This window comes from Antechinus flavipes, chromosome 3, assembly GCF_016432865.1.
Source record: "Antechinus flavipes isolate AdamAnt ecotype Samford, QLD, Australia chromosome 3, AdamAnt_v2, whole genome shotgun sequence".
NCBI classification, from domain to species: Eukaryota; Metazoa; Chordata; class Mammalia; order Dasyuromorphia; family Dasyuridae; genus Antechinus; species Antechinus flavipes.
Window position 1 is genome coordinate 319,086,161 of NC_067400.1, and position 17,339 is coordinate 319,103,499.

Sequence of the window (17,339 nt, forward strand, 5' to 3'; positions counted from 1 at the left end):
AGGGATTTGGAGGAACAGAGATAAGAAGGGGAAGGTAGATTCCAACTTAAACCAGCCTCAAGTACAAGGGAAAACACATAACTGCTTGCAGTGGGGAAGAAGACAGGGTGAAGGCAGAAGGAAATAACCCTTTGCACAGCACCTACCATGTGTCAGGGATCGTGCTAAGTGTTTTGCAAATATTTTCTCATTTGATCCTCACAACACTGTAGATAGGTGCTGTTGTGACCTTTACTTTACAGTCGAGGAAAATGAGACAGAGAGCAGTTTAAATAACTTGTCCAGGGATAGTAGAGGATCATAGCTGAACTTGGGTCTCCCTAATTCCAGACCCAGTATTTTATCTACTACACCACCTAATTGTGAGAGCAAGAAAATAGGTAGAAGCAGTAGGAGGAAGGAAGGTTCTGGTGGCTATAGTTACCAGGTAGCTATTGAGCATAAAGTTCATAATTGCTTGGAAAGTGCTTTTCTAGGCTTTATACTTGAGTACTATAGGAAAAAGAAGAACTAGAGCTACTTGTGTCTAATACATATTAAAGCTTAATAAATATATTATCTATCTATCTGAATACTAAGTCCTAGCAAGTAGAATTTTGCCGAGAAGTTATCAATCTTTTGTGAGACAGAAAAAGGAACACAAAGGAGTATTTGCTCATCAATGTATGTCTGCAATAATAGCAGCCCACAGTAATATTAAGTTTGATACTTGAGGTATCAAAATGATGACGAATGGGTTCCCCACATATTTAAAATGTGTACTGTGCTCTTAAAAAAATAATAGAAAGAAAAAACCCTTTAAAACCCCAAATTTGGAAAATTCTACTTAATAATTCTTTGTTGTTATTTCCAAAAGAAAGAAAATGGAAAGTAAGGAGAAAAACAAATTAATTTTCATTCTTTAAAAATTACCCCCTCATCTCCAAAGAAAATCATTGCTTCCAACTTTTCCCTTCCCAAGATTCAAAGCAAAATCTTGTACAATCATAAGTAGAAAGAGAAGCACAACTCTTAGAAGGCTAGATCCACTTCCAAGGCTTTTCTGACATTTCCTGTCCTCCCTTCAGCATCTATTACATAATATTCATTGTTTGATGTTGTTTTGAGGGCAGTAATATTATTTAAGCATGATCACAGCTAATTCCTTTTAATGAAAAATATTCAGTTAAAATGGATAATTTTCCTTGTAGATAAAGACTACCTAGTCATTTATTTTATCTTAATACAAAAATAATTTAATTATATCTAGTTGTGGAATAGACAACAATATGTACAAAAACACAAACATTATAGTTTACTTACGTGGAATATAAGAAATCATAATCAGAATGAGGAATGCATAGTAGTCAAAGGAGAAATTGTATTTGTTAGGTAAGCTAATGGAATATAAGCTGGCTTGTCTGACGAAGGGCAAAGCAGCATATATGGTGAGTAACTCTCCTGATACTCCCATTGGGTACAGTACAATGAAAAGAGTGTACCTAAAATAAAATAAAAACAACAAAAATTTATTAAAAAGGCATAGGGTTCAAATGTTAGTAAACTGCATGTAATGTAACCTTATTAAGACTTAAGAAGCAAAATACAGAATTCAGAAAACTCGGGGAGGTTTAAATGAATGGATACAGATTACCAATCAGAACCAGACAATGTACACAATACTTCTGTTGTTGAGTTTTTTCAGTTCTGACTCTTTGTGACCCCATTGAGGTTTCCTTGGCAAAGATATTGGTGTGGTTTACCATTTCCTTTTCCAGTCCATTTTAAAGATGGGAAACTGAGATTAAACAGGGTTAAGTGACTTGCCCAAGGTGTAAAGCTAGTAAGTATCTGAGACCAGATTGAAATACAAGTATTCCTTTCTGCCTGCCACTCTCCATTGTACCACCCATATAGGCCTTTCAGAAGGCCTATAATGTTGTGAATAAAAAGAACGAAAACAAAACCCCCCGAATGAAATTAGAATACTAAGCTTGGTTCTCCCCAAAGAGAAAAGGCACTTCCCTCCCATCTTGACAAAGGTAGGGACCAAACTGCTTGGATTGTCAGACTTGATCAAATTATTGGTATGCTTTGCTGAACTGCCTTTTTTATTTTATCCTGGGCTATAAAGGATAGCAAGTAAGAAAAGAAAGATATACTTGGGAATAAATAGTGATATAAAAATAAAAGATATCAGTAAATAAGTTTTTTTTTTTTTTTTAATTCACTCCTATGCTTCAATTGAATTTTGGTTCTTTAAAAATACAATGCCCCTCCCCCCCACAAGTTATTTCTAGATTTTTCTATTTACCCACTACTTATCATTAATCTAAATTTTAAGAGCCAATTTTTTAAAATCGGCTTTTATTATTAATAGCAGGATTAATAGCAGAAATACATTGTTTTTTTTTGAGGGGAAGGGGGAAATGCTTCTGATCAGCTCGAAAGGCAATCATGATCCTGTATATATCAAATTAAAAGTTAAAGACAAATTTCTTCACAGCACTAAAATTACTAAGACATTAGTAATAATAATGATCTCATTTTGTCTCCTGGCTTCTCTCAAGTCTCAGCTAAAGTCCCATCTTCAGCAAGAAATCTCTTCCAAGCCTTCTTAATCTTAGTGCCTTTCCTTTGAAATTCCCTCTGATTGATCCTTCTTGATCTTGTTTGCACATAACTATTTGTGTGTTGTTTCCATCATTAGATGGTGAGCTCCTTTGAGAGCAGGAATTGTCTTCAACCTTAATATGCACTCCCCCAGGTCTTTCTCTGCACAGTGTTAGTAGTACAGTGGCACACTGACGGCATATAATAAATGCTTTCTGATCTGGTTCCCTTCACAATAGTTCATATTTACAAAACACTACATATATATAATTTATATCAAATTGCCTTCTCAATAAGGAGGGGTGGAAAGGGAAAGAATTTAAAACTCAAGGTTTAAAAAATGAATGTTAAAATTGTCTTTACATGTAACTGAGGAAAAATAAAATACTAAATAAATTTAATTTAAAAAAAACATAAGTACTTTCTTTGCAATGATCTTGGTAGGTAGGTGGTGCAATATTCCCATCCTCATTTTAAAGTGATGAAAGTAAGATTCAGAAGTCATGAAGGAACACAGGGAGCCACAGAGCGCATTTCTACTTTAATTGATGAGGTGAGCAAAATTCTTGTCTTGCTTCTTTGGTTTCCCTCTAACAAAGATTCATATTTACTGAACTTAGAAGAGAACTTCAGATTTAGTTGAAAGTAGGTCTCCAAATGACTGGCAATTAAGCATGAATTTTGATAAATTCAAGAAACTGAAGATACCAGAAAATGCTAATTTTCCCCAGGTTAATAATAGTCCTAAAGTTGTTAAAGGAAGAATTATAGCTTATCATAAATACTAAAATGAATGTGAAAATCTTATGAAGAAATACATGAGTACTTTTAAGTCTCTGGCACTGGCAATTATTTTGGCGTATGTGTGCGTGTAAGTTATTTAATGTCATCTGGACTTAGGAAGTCCTTTTTGAGAATCTAAACTACTGTTAACCTCAGTATCATCATCAATTCTTTTTAAAAGATTTTGTTGAAACCATCGATGAATCCCTAATATATATTCACAGAATACAAAGTATCATATTAGACCTGAATATTTTTCTTTACTGGTTATTATTTTAATTTGCATAGATGTTAATTTGGAACATTCTTTCCAGTGAAATTGAAAGGTACTAGAATAACAGCAAGCATTTACAGAATTTTAAGATTTACCAAGTGCTTTCCTTTCCATAATCCTGTGAGGTGAATTGGGTGTCACTGATTCATTTTCCAAGTGAATTAATTAAAATCTTGTAGTTTTAAATGACTTGTCCATGGTCACATAACAAGTACTGCCAGGAGCAGGATTTGAACTTGTCTCCTCAATCTGAAACCAGAATTCTGTTTTCCTTCTTCATGAAATAAGTTTTGAGCATCTATCCTATGGGAAGTGCTACATAGATGTTGTGGAGGATCAATAACAAAAACATCTGATTTCTGACTTCAGGGAGACAGCACAGATCAGTTCCTTGCCCAATTCTATTTGTAACTTTTATTCTTAAGAAGCAATACTTAGGAAATAATGAAGAAAGGCAGAATAGGATGATTGTGACAGCGAGGACTCAATGTGTTTCTTACCTGGCCCATTTGATGATATAAGGCAGATGGTTTAGTAGACTAAATGTATAAAAGGAGTAGCGAATAATTTCAGTGATTGTCCAGGCAATAACAAAGAGAAGGACACTGTCTTCACTCTGTACCTATTTAAAGGAGGAAAAAGCCTTACATTAAAAAGTTATTCACAATGTTTTAAAAAAAAGTTGTACTTTTAAAACTTAAAAGGTATTATCCACCATCAACTTGGTGCCTATTATGTACAGAGTAACAGTTTATGCCCATAAAGAAAATAATGGTTCTTGCCCTCAAGGAGCTTACAGGCTAAAGAGACTGAACCAAGGCAAATAAAAGGAGGAACTCTCCAAATATTAGCAATAAGAAAACTATGTAACCAGTAATAGTTATGCCAAGTGCTAAGCAAAGTGATGGGCTAGATGGGATGACTCAGGTTAGAAAGGCCTAGAAGGAAAGATCTTTTGAATACTGTCTGCAAGGCAAGCAAGGCTCAGGGAAGGCTGGGAATGGCAGGTAGGAGAAATAGCATGTGCCACAGCTCAAAGACAAATACAGACAAGTTATGAGTAGGATGGAATAAGTAGGCTTGCTGGTTGGTTGAAAGAACATGAATTTGGGGAAGTGGGAGTTGAGAGTGGTTAGGTAAGAAGGTGGGAGGGCAATCGGTAAAAGGCTTTTAAAACCATTATTAGGAGTTTTCATTTGATTTATATGACAACTGGGAATCACAGCAGAATATCACAGAAGAGAAAGGCGTTGTAATGATTAAAATGATGACTAAATATGGTTCTGCATGGAGGACTGCTTTAAATGAAAGGAGGAGACCACCTAGGAGCAAAAGCCCATTTATTGGCCTTTTCTCATGATCTGCTTGAGGAGGATCTAGGTCTTGATTGTAACGTCCAGACTTAACCTAAATCAGTAATCTACTTGCTGACTGCCAGTTTTTCCTTCCTTTGGATATGTTCATGTGCTTAAGGACAAGTATACTTAACCAAAGTGTCACTAGAGGTCATTGTAATTAATGCTGTTTATATAAATAATTATATAATTAATTCATATTATATTATTTATATTAATTATATAATTAAATTATATAAATAATAACACTGTCTCTAGATGCCCAAGGGTCTTACACACACACACACTTAATTATATATAAATTATATATATTTATATATATATAATATATATTAAAAATTATATATAAATTATATTAATTATATAATTAAATTATATAAATAATAATACTGTCTCTAGATGCCCAAGGGTCTTACACACACACACTTGCATGCATGATAAACTGTTCTGTTTCTTTACACCTTTCTGACCCATGGGTCCTTTAGCAATCTGGTGAAATATAGGAACTTTAGAATGTTTCTAAATGTATAAAATACATAGAATTATAAAGGAAACCAAAGGTTAGTGAAAAATATTAAATTGCCTCCTCTTCCCATCCAAGTCCATCGTTTGACATATATTCATGGATTGTCCTTGGGCTACAAGTTGAGAACTTCTATATTAAAGCCATATTTTTGTTTTTGAAATAAAATTATAAGTAACGAACATTGTTTTTTCTGAACTTTAATAATCTGAATTCTTCTACACTCGAGTAAGAAGGGCAGGCCAAGACTGAAAAATAAAGATTTATCTTAATGTCCTCTGGGGAGAAAAAAGAATAAATCTTAATGAAAAAGTGGACTGTCTCAGTCTTACTACTTATATGATAAAAGTACATTAATGCTACTTTCTGACCTTTAGGTTTGCAATGTTAATATAATTCTTATAATGCTTAGTTTCTTCCTAAGAAAGTCTACATGTGGTTCTCCACCTACACAATGAAATAACTAGTCATTTACATATCTATTAACTAAATTGTTCTGACAATGAGTCTTATTGTTCATAGTTACTATTCTCTAAAAATAATAAGAATTTCATATGTCAAAAGCAAGAGTTACTTTCCCCTATCCTTCAGCTCTTATATTACAGAGGGTGGAAAAAGGGCAATCTATACCACAAAAACATTATGCTTAAAATCTAACACTAATAGTTTTGTTTCTTCAGTGTATTTTGTGTTTTCTTGTATTTGTAGATTCATTAGGACCAAATAAGGAGTGGGGGGAAGGGGATAAAGCAAGATTTGAAATCTTCTGAACATCATATGAGCGTGCTTTGGTACTTCAAAGGTTTAAGTCCTATCTGAAGTATCAAAGATTACCATAAAAACTTCCTTTAAGTATTTTAGTCAATATTGGGATACTTTATTCCTCAGTTTCTCTTTCTGGGATACCAAAATGACTTTTGAAAGTTATTTGACCCTTTGGGCTAACCTTAAAAAAGAGACAACAACAACAACAACAAAAAAAAAAAACTCTACAGGAACTTTGCAATCAGTCATTAAAAACAAAAACGTACAAATCTGGGCAAAGTGTGAAAATGTGCTTGCTCCTTAAGCTCTTGATAAAATTTCATCTTGGTTCCTTAGAGAAAGCTATCCCTAAAAGGGACACTGACTTTCGCACAAATGTTATTTTTGGATCAGATGAGTTATTCTCAAAAATATACAGATGAGAGAAAGCTAATTTCATAAATAACAGAATCAAAATTCAAAAGTTATGTCAACAGCTAAAATATGTTAATAGTAGGCCAAAACCTATTAAATCAATGACATATAATGAAGATAAATCTAAAATCCTGTAATTAGGTTAAAAGATGAATTGTACAGGATAAAGACCACCTGGCTTGGCAGCAGTATAACTAAGTGAGGTAAAAAAAAAAAAAAAAAAAAAAAAAAAGAAACGATCTCGGGATTTTGGTTGAGCCAACAAGAGTGTTCTTGTGTCTTAGTATCAAGTAATGATAGTCTCAATTGTATTTTACATTGGTCAAATTATATCTGGTGCATTATGCTTAGTTCCAGGTTTGATATTTTCAAAGGAGCACCAGCAAACTACAAAATCCAAAAGAGTAACTAGGAGACATAAAAAGGAGAGTTGATTGCTATTTTCAACATCTGAAGGACTTTCATGTAGGAAAAAAACCAGACTCATTGTGTTTCAAAGGACTGACCAATGGTAGAATTTTCTAAAAACAGAAAACTACTTCATTCTGAAGTAATCAGCTCCCAGCTTACAAAATAATTCAAGCAAAGGTTGGATAACCTATCTGCCAACCACTACCTTGAACAGTTAAATTGGATTAGGTGATTCTGAAGGTCCCTTCTAACTTTAAGAGTCTATGGTTATATAAGTGACCTTAATTTTTCCTTTAGGTATTCAATTGTTACCTGTACACGTGAAAACCGAGTGTGTGGTACGATGTTCTGAGAACTAATACTTCCTTAAATTACTATAATCTTCAAGTAAAAAATATAGGTATATGTTTTTAAAAGCAAACAATTTTCATTTCAAAAAGAAGTTGAAGGAGAATACTTTCAGAATCTACCTTCCCCTATTTGTCTTCAAAAACTGTTTTCAATCTAGGAAAAAACACATATATTTCTCAGTAGCTTTAGACATTTGAGTCAGAAGGTAAATCACTTCTTTGGGTATCGATTTTATCATTTGTAAATAAAAGACTTGGACCAGATAACCTCTGTGGTTTCTAGCTCTAATGGTCTATGATATTAATTTTGGAAAGACAGGATGTTCATGTTTTATTTTTAGTGACAAAGTAGCTTTTAAAGGACTGACACTGCCAACCTGTGGTGTTTCCAAAAATTGTCATTAGGATTATTTTAAAGCTTAAGTCATTTATAAAAATTCACATTTATATAGTGCCACAGCACTTACAACATATTCTCCTCACAACAACCCCTTGACATAGATGGAGCTATGATTCTATTTTACAGATGGAAAAGATGGAGGAACTTCCCTAGGCGATAGTCATAATTAAAATCCAGTCCCTTAACTAAGGCCAATGTTCTTCCTACAAAGAGTCACTGTTTTATAGATAACCAACATGAAATATCAGTAATTCATTATTTTCCTACCCTCAAGGAAACTTCTTCAGACCAGTGGCAATATCCTCTTAATCCACAAATTTTAAAACTCCCAAAAACATCTTTGATTCCTTTGTCCTTCATTCCCCACATTTAGATGAAATGCTAGGAATGCCAAGGGCCAATGCATTGTGAAATAAATTTTTTAAATTGTTTTCAAGCTCCTATCCTGCAGTGATTTTTAGGAAGAAGTTACCCTTTTACAAAATAAAAAAGTGAATGTTAAAAGCCAACACAACAAACATCCTTTTCTGTAGCAAGGACAATCACAGGCAGCACAACTCTAATCAACGGTATTATCAGGAAGCAATTAAATAAATCCCCCACCCCAGAACCTAAACAGACCTTTTACACACACACACACACACACACACACACACACACACACACACACACGTATGATGGATGCTTTGAGGTATTATGCATGCCAGCCAGCTTCTTGGGTTTCACATACAGAGAAAACTTTTTTTTTCCTACCATGAAATCAACAAAATAAGAACTTTGAACACAAACATCCTGTGCTTCTACATTCTGTAGGGTCCAAACAGGTCACAAGACATCTCCTCACAAGCACCTGATAAACTTCTGTGAGTACTGAAACTATATACATTTTCGCTCTCACCCATGCTTATAATGTGAACTTGACTTTGATTTCCATACAAATCATAGACAGAGTCTAGGATCTATTAAAGAGATCACTGGTAAATATTAAGATAGAAAAACTGATTAGAAAAAATTATCAATATTCAAGAATAACTTTGTGCCCAGCACAATAAATGTGGAAATATATATACAATAACTGCATATGTTTAACATATATTGGATTACTTGCTGTCTAGGGATGAGGGGAAGGAAGGGAGAAAAATTTGCAACACAAGGTTTTGCAAGGGTGAATATTGAAAATGATCTTTGCATATATTTTGAAAATAAAAACCTATTATTTAATAATTTTTTAAAAAAAGAACAAGGTCATGCCAATCTAACTTAATTTACTTTTTGATAGTATAACAAAACTAGTAGATAAAGAACAAGATACAGGAAAAATGTAGCTAGATTTCAGCAATCTTTATAGTAAAGTATCTCATACAATTCTTGTGGAAAGATAGATACGAATTGGATGAAAATATAATCAGATGAATTTAGAACTGATTAATCAGACTCAAAGATTAGTTGTTTAGTGATTCAATATCAAAGTAGCAAAAGATCTCCAGTGGAATATCCCAGGGATCTGTGCTTAGTCCTGTGCTATTTAACTTTTTGATTGGGGGTACAGATGGTACTGCAGGTGACAAAAAACTTCAAGGATACTAATACATGGGAATGACCATGTCAAGATCTTGACCCAAAGGACTAAATTTCATTAGATGAAATTCGATAGGGACAAATGTAGTTGTGTATTTGGGTATTAAAAAAGAATCAACTTTACAGGTATGGAATAGGGAAGGCTCAATTAGACAGAGGTTCTAAAAAAGATCTAGGCTGTTTAGGAGACTACAAAGTTAGTAAGTTAGCAGTGCAATATAACAGGTTCCCCCCCACAAAAAAAAAAAAAAAAAAAAAGGAATATGCAGTTGAACTTCATTAAGACAGATATAACTTCTAAAACAGGGAGGTAACAGCCCCATGGCACTCTACCCTCAGCACACGTCATCTGCAATATGATGTTCAGTTTTGCACACTAGGAATTAAGGCCACCACTGATAAGAGGAAGACTGTCTAAAATAAGGCAATCAGGAAGGAGAAGGACCATGAATCTATGTCAATATGAGGACTGGCTTAAGAAATGGGAGATACTTAGCCTGAAAAAGAAAAGATGGTATAGGGAAGAGGGTGAGAGACCAACAACGTCATAGCTACATATAAATAAGGGCTTGTCATATGGAGAAAGGATTAGATTTGGGTTCTATTTGAGGGTTTTGTTTTGACTCCAGAGGGCAAAACCAGAAGCAGAGTGAAAATTGTAAAGAAGTAAATGTAGGTTTGATGTCAGGAAAAAACTTAGGGATTGTCTTCTTTTCTATCTTCTTTAACATAGTGCTTTGTACACAGAAAGCACCAACAAATATATTTTCATGCATTTGTTTTTCAAGAATATAATAATCTTGGTATTGATAAAAGATGTTGCAAATGTAACATGGGTCTTTTAAGAACATGGGTCCATTCAACAAAGGGATCTTTGCAAAAGTCAGTTCACATTTGTAGGAATCAATGTCTAAGGATAGCATAACTGTAGGGTAGTTATCTATAGATAATTCAAAATTTTCTTTGAGGTTATGTAACAAAAGTATAACTAGAACTGTTATTCTATTTAGATCCAATCATAGCCTCAACTCTCTTGAAAGTTAGATATATATCTTTTATTCTAAAGAAAAAAACCCTGAAGAGTTTCAGCATCTAAACCAAAAAGTCCTTGAATCAGTTATCAAAATTAGAAAAATTATACCAGTTGTGTTGGAACTAAATCCTAATGGTATGATGAGTCAAATGAACTGCTAACAATGTATTTACACAATGGTAACTATCAATAGTAATCAATTAACTCTGTTGTGCTTGGAGAAAATTTTTATAAAACTTGATCATTTATCAACAACTGGTTTTGACCATACTGCTGCTGACAGTCAAATAAGTGACACTCACAAAGGACACTATGAGATAATTGCTATCATAGTTTAAAATTTTCATTGCCCCTGAAATTTCCACTGTTTCATGGAAGTTGTTTTCTGGGATTCCAAGTGTTGCAATATCATGCAACATGATCATGGAATCTTCAGAAGATGAAACTGAAAAAATAAATCTTCCTAAATTCTTTAATATTGATACATTAGGTATTGATATGTGAGCAGAAAATTAGAATTTTTAATGTCAGCTTCTTTTGTTATGACATCAATGCTGCTCTCTCTCTTCTCTCTCTTTTCTTTTTTGCTGAGGCAATTAGGATTAAGTGACTTGCCCAGGATCACACAGCTAGGAAGTGTTAAGTGTCTGAGGCTGGATCTAAACTCAGGTCTTCCTGACTTCAGGGCTGGTGCTCTATCCATTGTGCCATCTAGCTACCCCGATTTTATCTTTCTTATAAACTCTATTAAACAGTGTTACTGTAGGATTGAGATAACTCGAGTTTCAAAAACGATGCCAGAATAGAGCAAACATCAAAGCTTTATAAAAACAGAAAAAATGCAAGCAATATATGGCCTACATTATAATCCACCTACTTGTCAAATATATTTTGTGGACTGGCCTGAACAATATAAAAATGTTTTCCAAAATGTTGTTACTTACTTTTTAAGTCTTTGCTAAAACACTGCGATATCCATTAAAAATATTTACTACCACTGACACTACATCTTACTATATTTTAATTCATTTGCCTTTTGGAATCTCACATTCCAAGCTTTCAGCTCCTTTAAAATGGTAGCTGCTAAATCTTGTATGATCCTGACAATAGCTCCATGGCATTTTAATTATTTCTTTCTCACTGCTTGCAGTATTTTCTCCTTGATCTGAAAAGTTTTCATTTTGGGATTTCTTTTGGGAGGTGACAGGTAGATTTCTTTCAATTTCTATTATGCCTTTTTGATGTGGGAAAGATTCCTTTCTAGATTCCCATCCCCTCCTAGTGATGAATGTAATTACCCTTTAACTCACAAATACCGGTCCCTTTGAATTCCAATATAAGATCTGATCTGTTCCCAGCCCCACCCAGATCTGAGCCAACTTTGGGGCTATACCCCAAAGTCCCTTGAGCTAAGTCTCCTATTATAAAAAGGCCACACTGGGAACCCCTCTTTGCAGAGATTCCAAACATGCTAGCCATGTGAGGACCCTCTGTCCACTGGACCCTCTGTCTGGTGCCCTCCTTATCTCTACCTTGGCCTAAACTTTAACTTTGCTTACCCAATAATAAACTTCTTTTATCAATCTAGCTCTCGGGCCAATAAATGCTTTTATTGGGGACTTGAGCCGTTACTAGACCCCATTTATCCCGTATCCTTGCGCCGAATCCAAGGGGGTTGCAGGGGAGCTTTGCTTGACTCCCTGTACCCCAAACCTGCCACTAGACCTCAACTAACCCTAATTTCATTTAGGTACCCCAAATCTAGACCCCAACATTTTGATTCTAAAATATCAAGGAAGTTTTCATCATTCTTGAAATATAAAATTTAGGATCGCTTTTTTTTTGTTCATGATCTTTAGTTCAATGATTCTTAAATTATCCCTCCTAAATATATTTTCCAGGACAGTTGATTTGATTTTTTCTCTGAGATATTTCATATTTTCTTTAACCTTTTTATTGTTTCTTGATGGCTTATGGAGTCATCCATAAGTCATCAGCTTCCACTTGGTCAAGTTTTTTTTGTTGTTGTTGTTTGTTTAGGTTTTTTTTGCTAAGGCAATTGGGGTTAAGTGACTTGCCCAGGATCACACAGCTAGGAAGTGTTAAGTATCTGAGACCAGATTTGAACTCAGCTCCTGTTGATTTCAGGGCCGGCTCTTTAGCTACTGGTCAATTCTAATTTTTAAGGAGTTATTTTTTTTTTAGTAAAGTTTTGTAACCCTTTTTATCAAACTTAATTCTTCTTTCATAATTTTCTTACATTACTCTCATTTTTCCTCTATTGTTCTTATCTTGATTTTTTAATTAAGTTATCTTCTGTGTTTGTATCTTGGGCACCCTTGTCACTACAGTAGTCTTTTATGGTCAGGGTTCTTTGGTTGTTTACATATATTTTTAAGCCTATTTCTTGACTTTGGACTTCAGGGTTGGGTTCTGCTCATTTGAGAAGAAGGGCACATTTGCTTTGTGTTTCTCTCTTTTGTGTCCTTCTACAGCTTTCAAAACTCAGTGTGTGGGGGCTGAATAGTGCTGACTTGGTAAAGTTTTCTCAAAGACTGAGACTAAGCCTAAATCACATGATCCTTATTCCCAAGGGTCTGCAGAAGATGATCAGGCCTTGGGCTCAGGTTGCAGGAAGTCACATGATCTCTAGGCTTAGAGGTTTCTGAAGGCCAAGATCCTGGATTAGTGACAGGAAGTGACATGACCTACAGGAAGCAGACAGCATTGGTGACCATTGGTCAATGAGGATTACTTCCTTTTAGTTTATCCAATGAAAAGGCTTGGGTCTTTTGCCATCTAACCAGCTTTACTGCTTCCAGGTCCTCAAATTGATGAGAACACATTGGGATCTGAGATGTCTCCCATGTGTGCCTGGGCCTCTCCCTGTAGGGACTAAATAAATGCTTTCTCTTTGTACCTGAAGATGTCTCCGATTAGTTAATGTGGGAAAGGGGGCCTAGCATCTGTCCCACACAAGGGCTTTTAAGCTGTCAGTGCTTCCAAAGGGGTGTGGTCACTGCCCCCCTCACTCTACACTTTACCCCAATCTCTTTAAATTCCTGACCTGGTTGGGGTCACTGACTTGTATGTGGCTGAGTTTCCACTAGATTTAGTCACTTTTCACCCAATTGGAAATTCTACAGGTTCTAAATGACTGAACTGCTGGTTCCCTCTTGGTTTGTTTGTTTTTACTAAATGAGGTCTGATGCTAGATAGTTGTGGAACTATTATAATGTTTGAAGAATTACAATTATAGGTGATCTAAAAAGCAATGGAATACTCTATGACAGCCACAAACAGATTGTAACAGGTGGACTATGCTTTTACAGCAGAAATGGTTTACTGCTAGACTGTACTCAACGTTTTGCCAGCATAGTAGAACCTAACAAAAATTGAACTCAGAAAAACTGTGGAGAATCCAGGCTCATTTCCACATCATGATGAAGCAACAATGAAGGTCTTTTTGGATTTTCCTACTTTTTTTTTTAAACAGTGCTACCTTTTAGTCCTGCATATTTAATTTTATTTGCTTTCTTTTTCTAGCTTACATTTTTAAATTTGAAATCTCCTGACTTTTGTCTAAGTCAGCATGATTTTCATAAAAGTCAATCCCTGATAGGTCTTTAATCTCACCTGGTCAGGAACTAGACCACTTCCTATGGTTTCCTGCAGTTCTCCAGCCACTACCATAAGGTGTATCTTTCCCTACCTTCTTCTCTTCTCTTCTCTAGCTTTTCTGCATCCCTTTAAGCTGATTTTCAAACTCCCTGAAGGTAGGGGCTGTCTTATTGGCTTTTATATGTATCCCCCGTGCAGCACAATGCCTGCATATAGTAAGTGATTAATAAATATATGCTCATTCAATCCATCATCTAATACAAACTGTATTTGTTATTCTGGGCATACTAATTAACCTATCAATGACCCTAAAAACATTTGCAGATATGCATTGGTAGAGAAGACTTTCCCACAGAAGTCCTTTCTATCAATGAAATCACAGGTCTGAACCAAAAAACTGTGGAAGCTTATAGATGACTTAAAAATTGTTCTTCTTTAGCCAATGTCTAAATAACATTCTACATAGTTTAAAATGCTTTAGAAAGCCATGCTATAGGCTCGTAACTCAGATATTGCATTTAACCACACAAGAAATGGTATCTTGATGATGTAACAGAGAGTGCACTCCCTTACTGTATAACTGAAGAACCAAACTGTTGTTTTTCCTTCATTCTCGAAGAGGACCATGACATCAGGGAGGACCATAACATGCAAATGAATTGGACTGAAGTGAGGGAAGGGTATGTAAAGTCACTTGCCTCACTTTCCCCTCCAGAGTCAGCTGAGGAACCTAACCAGAGAATTGAAATTAAATGCTTCTAGTTACCTAGGCAATAAGAAGGAGTAAGTGGAGAGTTCAAACCTCAAATCTCAATATTCCCAATTTACTGTTCCTTTCTATTAGAGCACTGGGCCTTCCCTAGGAACCACAGAGGACTGTGTGAAAAAGGAAAGAACCAGAAGTGGGGCAGTGATTACAGTAATATGTGCAGTAGAAGTTGAGTAGATCTGAGGTTGTGGCACCTAATCTAGTGTCAGGATAAGTAAAAGTTCAGGGCCTAGGAAAGTGGTCTGGGCAAGCACTCAGATATTCAAGTAGGCAGAAAGATAAAGCAGGAACAAATCTGAATGCACACATAGACTGAATTTCAAAGGTCACTAACAAAAGACCAAGAACAGCTTCTCAAATTTTCAAAGAAATAGAATAGTATAAGTGGAGTTCAAATTGATCTTAGGACAGATTCTGGCCTGCAATCCACCTTTGTTTTAAGTATCGTCAGGTTTGGGAAGATTAAGAGCTGACGGAGGTTTTCTATGTGGCAAAGCAAAATTCTATGGTTGCTGGTAATTTTAATGAAGCTTTTCTGGAACATCCTCTTCAGAATTCTAACAATATACTCATCATTTTAATAAAGGACAATGACAAACACTGAATAATGATTTAAGTAGTTTGAGAGTTGTTTCAAGTTGATTTCTATCCTTAATGACAGATATCATTGGAAATTTGAAAAATATAATTCCATAACTATCTAGATTTTTTTAAAATGCATTTAGATGAGTATTAACCAGATTCTTTTCATATAATTTAATGAATTCAAGTATCATTATTTATGATATGAATTCTTGTTTTTTTTTTTTTTTTTAGCAAGGTAATTGAGGTTAAGTGATTTGCCCAGGGTCACACAGTTAGGCTGGATTTGAACTCAGGTCCTCCTGACTCTAGGGCTAATATTCTATACTGTGCCTTCTAGTAGCTCCATATGAATTCCCTTTTTTTTTTCTTCTCCAGATAATTTTATTTTATTTTATTTTTTTTCATAATTATAACTTTTTATTGACAGAACCCATGCCTGGGTAATTTTTTACAACATTATTCCTTGCACTCACTTCTGTTCCGACTTTTCCCCTTCCTCTCCACTCCCCCTCCCCCAGATGGCAAGCAGTCGTATACGTGTTAAATATATCAGTCATATGAATTCTTAATAGATGTTAAAATAGGAAAGATAATATAAGGGATGGGGGTGTTGGGGATCTTTGACTTTGGAAAATTGTAATCTAAATGATAAGGATCACAGATATCTAAAAATCCAGGACTGAAAGGGATACTAGAGATAACCTAATATGTGAGAAAACTGATTGGGGGAGGTGGGATAGAGAAGAAAGGGACAAGATAAGAGGCCTTGATCAGTTTGACAAATTTTGCCACCAACTTTATGAAATTATCGGACACAGATTTGTCTCTTAATTTTCCTCCCAAGATGGTGAACATGTTTTCCAGGCACCTTGAATAAAGGACACAGCAGAACTCCCTAGATTGGTTCTCAGTGACAAAAGTTGACTCCAAGTTGATTGGCAACAGAATCAGAAGGGATGAAATCTTATTAGAAGAGCTATCTCTCCTTTTATGAATCTTGATATTCTTTTTAATAAGATGGAAAAGGGATGTAACCTGGAAGAATTTATTGTTAAAGTCTTAGGAATAACAAAGGAAATTGGCTAAGAAAGCTCTTATCATCTCCAAACAATAATTTAGTACTGTTTTTTTGGTATAGGCTACTTAGAATTAAAATTTAAGATTTAGTACCTAAAATATCAAGAAACTAGGAAATAAGGTTTTCTAAATTCACTTCAACATATAATAGCCCTCATTTACATAGTCATTAACAGGAGTTTATATAATCTCATTAGAGCCTATCCTACAAGAGAAATCATTTTATTATATTATAGTAATAACCAACTGCTAATTTAGGAATTCAGGCTTTTCTACTCTACTGCCTCATTTAAAGTCCAGCCTCTGTAAAGAGTCAGTCTCTGAAGGACACACAAGGGATTGAAAATTATACCAGCCCTCAAAGTACAGGGTTTTCAATTTGGGAGGGGGAACCCCACCCAACTAAGGGACTTTTTGTACAGAATCCAGAAGGAGAAGAGCACCTGTCCCCAAACCCCTTCATTAGAGTTTAGAGGTACCACTTCATGAAGGAGAAAACCAATCTGAGTGGCCTAAGTAGAGATGGACTCCCCTGTCCAGTTTGCTAGGTGGCTGCATCTCATGATCAAGCCACATTCTTAACAGAAGGAGCTGAAAACTTGTGGCCTACCACCTCATTAAATGACCAGCAATCAAGGTGGATTTTCACTTATTGGGATCATTTCCTTTCAAAAAACATTTAAGGCTTTCCTGTACCCCAGGTTTTTGTCTTTGGTCAATGAGAGAAATCAATGGCCAGCAATTTATTAATAATTAGTTAGCCTAATTAATAAATTGATTATAATAATCTGTCTAGGGGTTTTGCATCC

The 17,339-nt window shown here is 35.0% G+C and overlaps 1 protein-coding gene across 1 annotated transcript in view; it reads right to left on the minus strand.

Moving 5' to 3' along the window:
- The window catches only part of HACD2 (3-hydroxyacyl-CoA dehydratase 2), a 93,591-nt gene that overhangs the window by 13,740 nt on the left and 62,512 nt on the right, over window positions 1–17,339 (minus strand). The window contains exons 5-6 of the mRNA XM_051985427.1: window positions 4,150–4,271; window positions 1,303–1,481 (exon numbers count right to left, since the gene is read on the minus strand). Of these exons, the coding sequence (XP_051841387.1) occupies window positions 1,303–1,481; window positions 4,150–4,271 (301 nt within the window). The remainder of the gene's footprint in view (window positions 1–1,302; window positions 1,482–4,149; window positions 4,272–17,339) is intronic.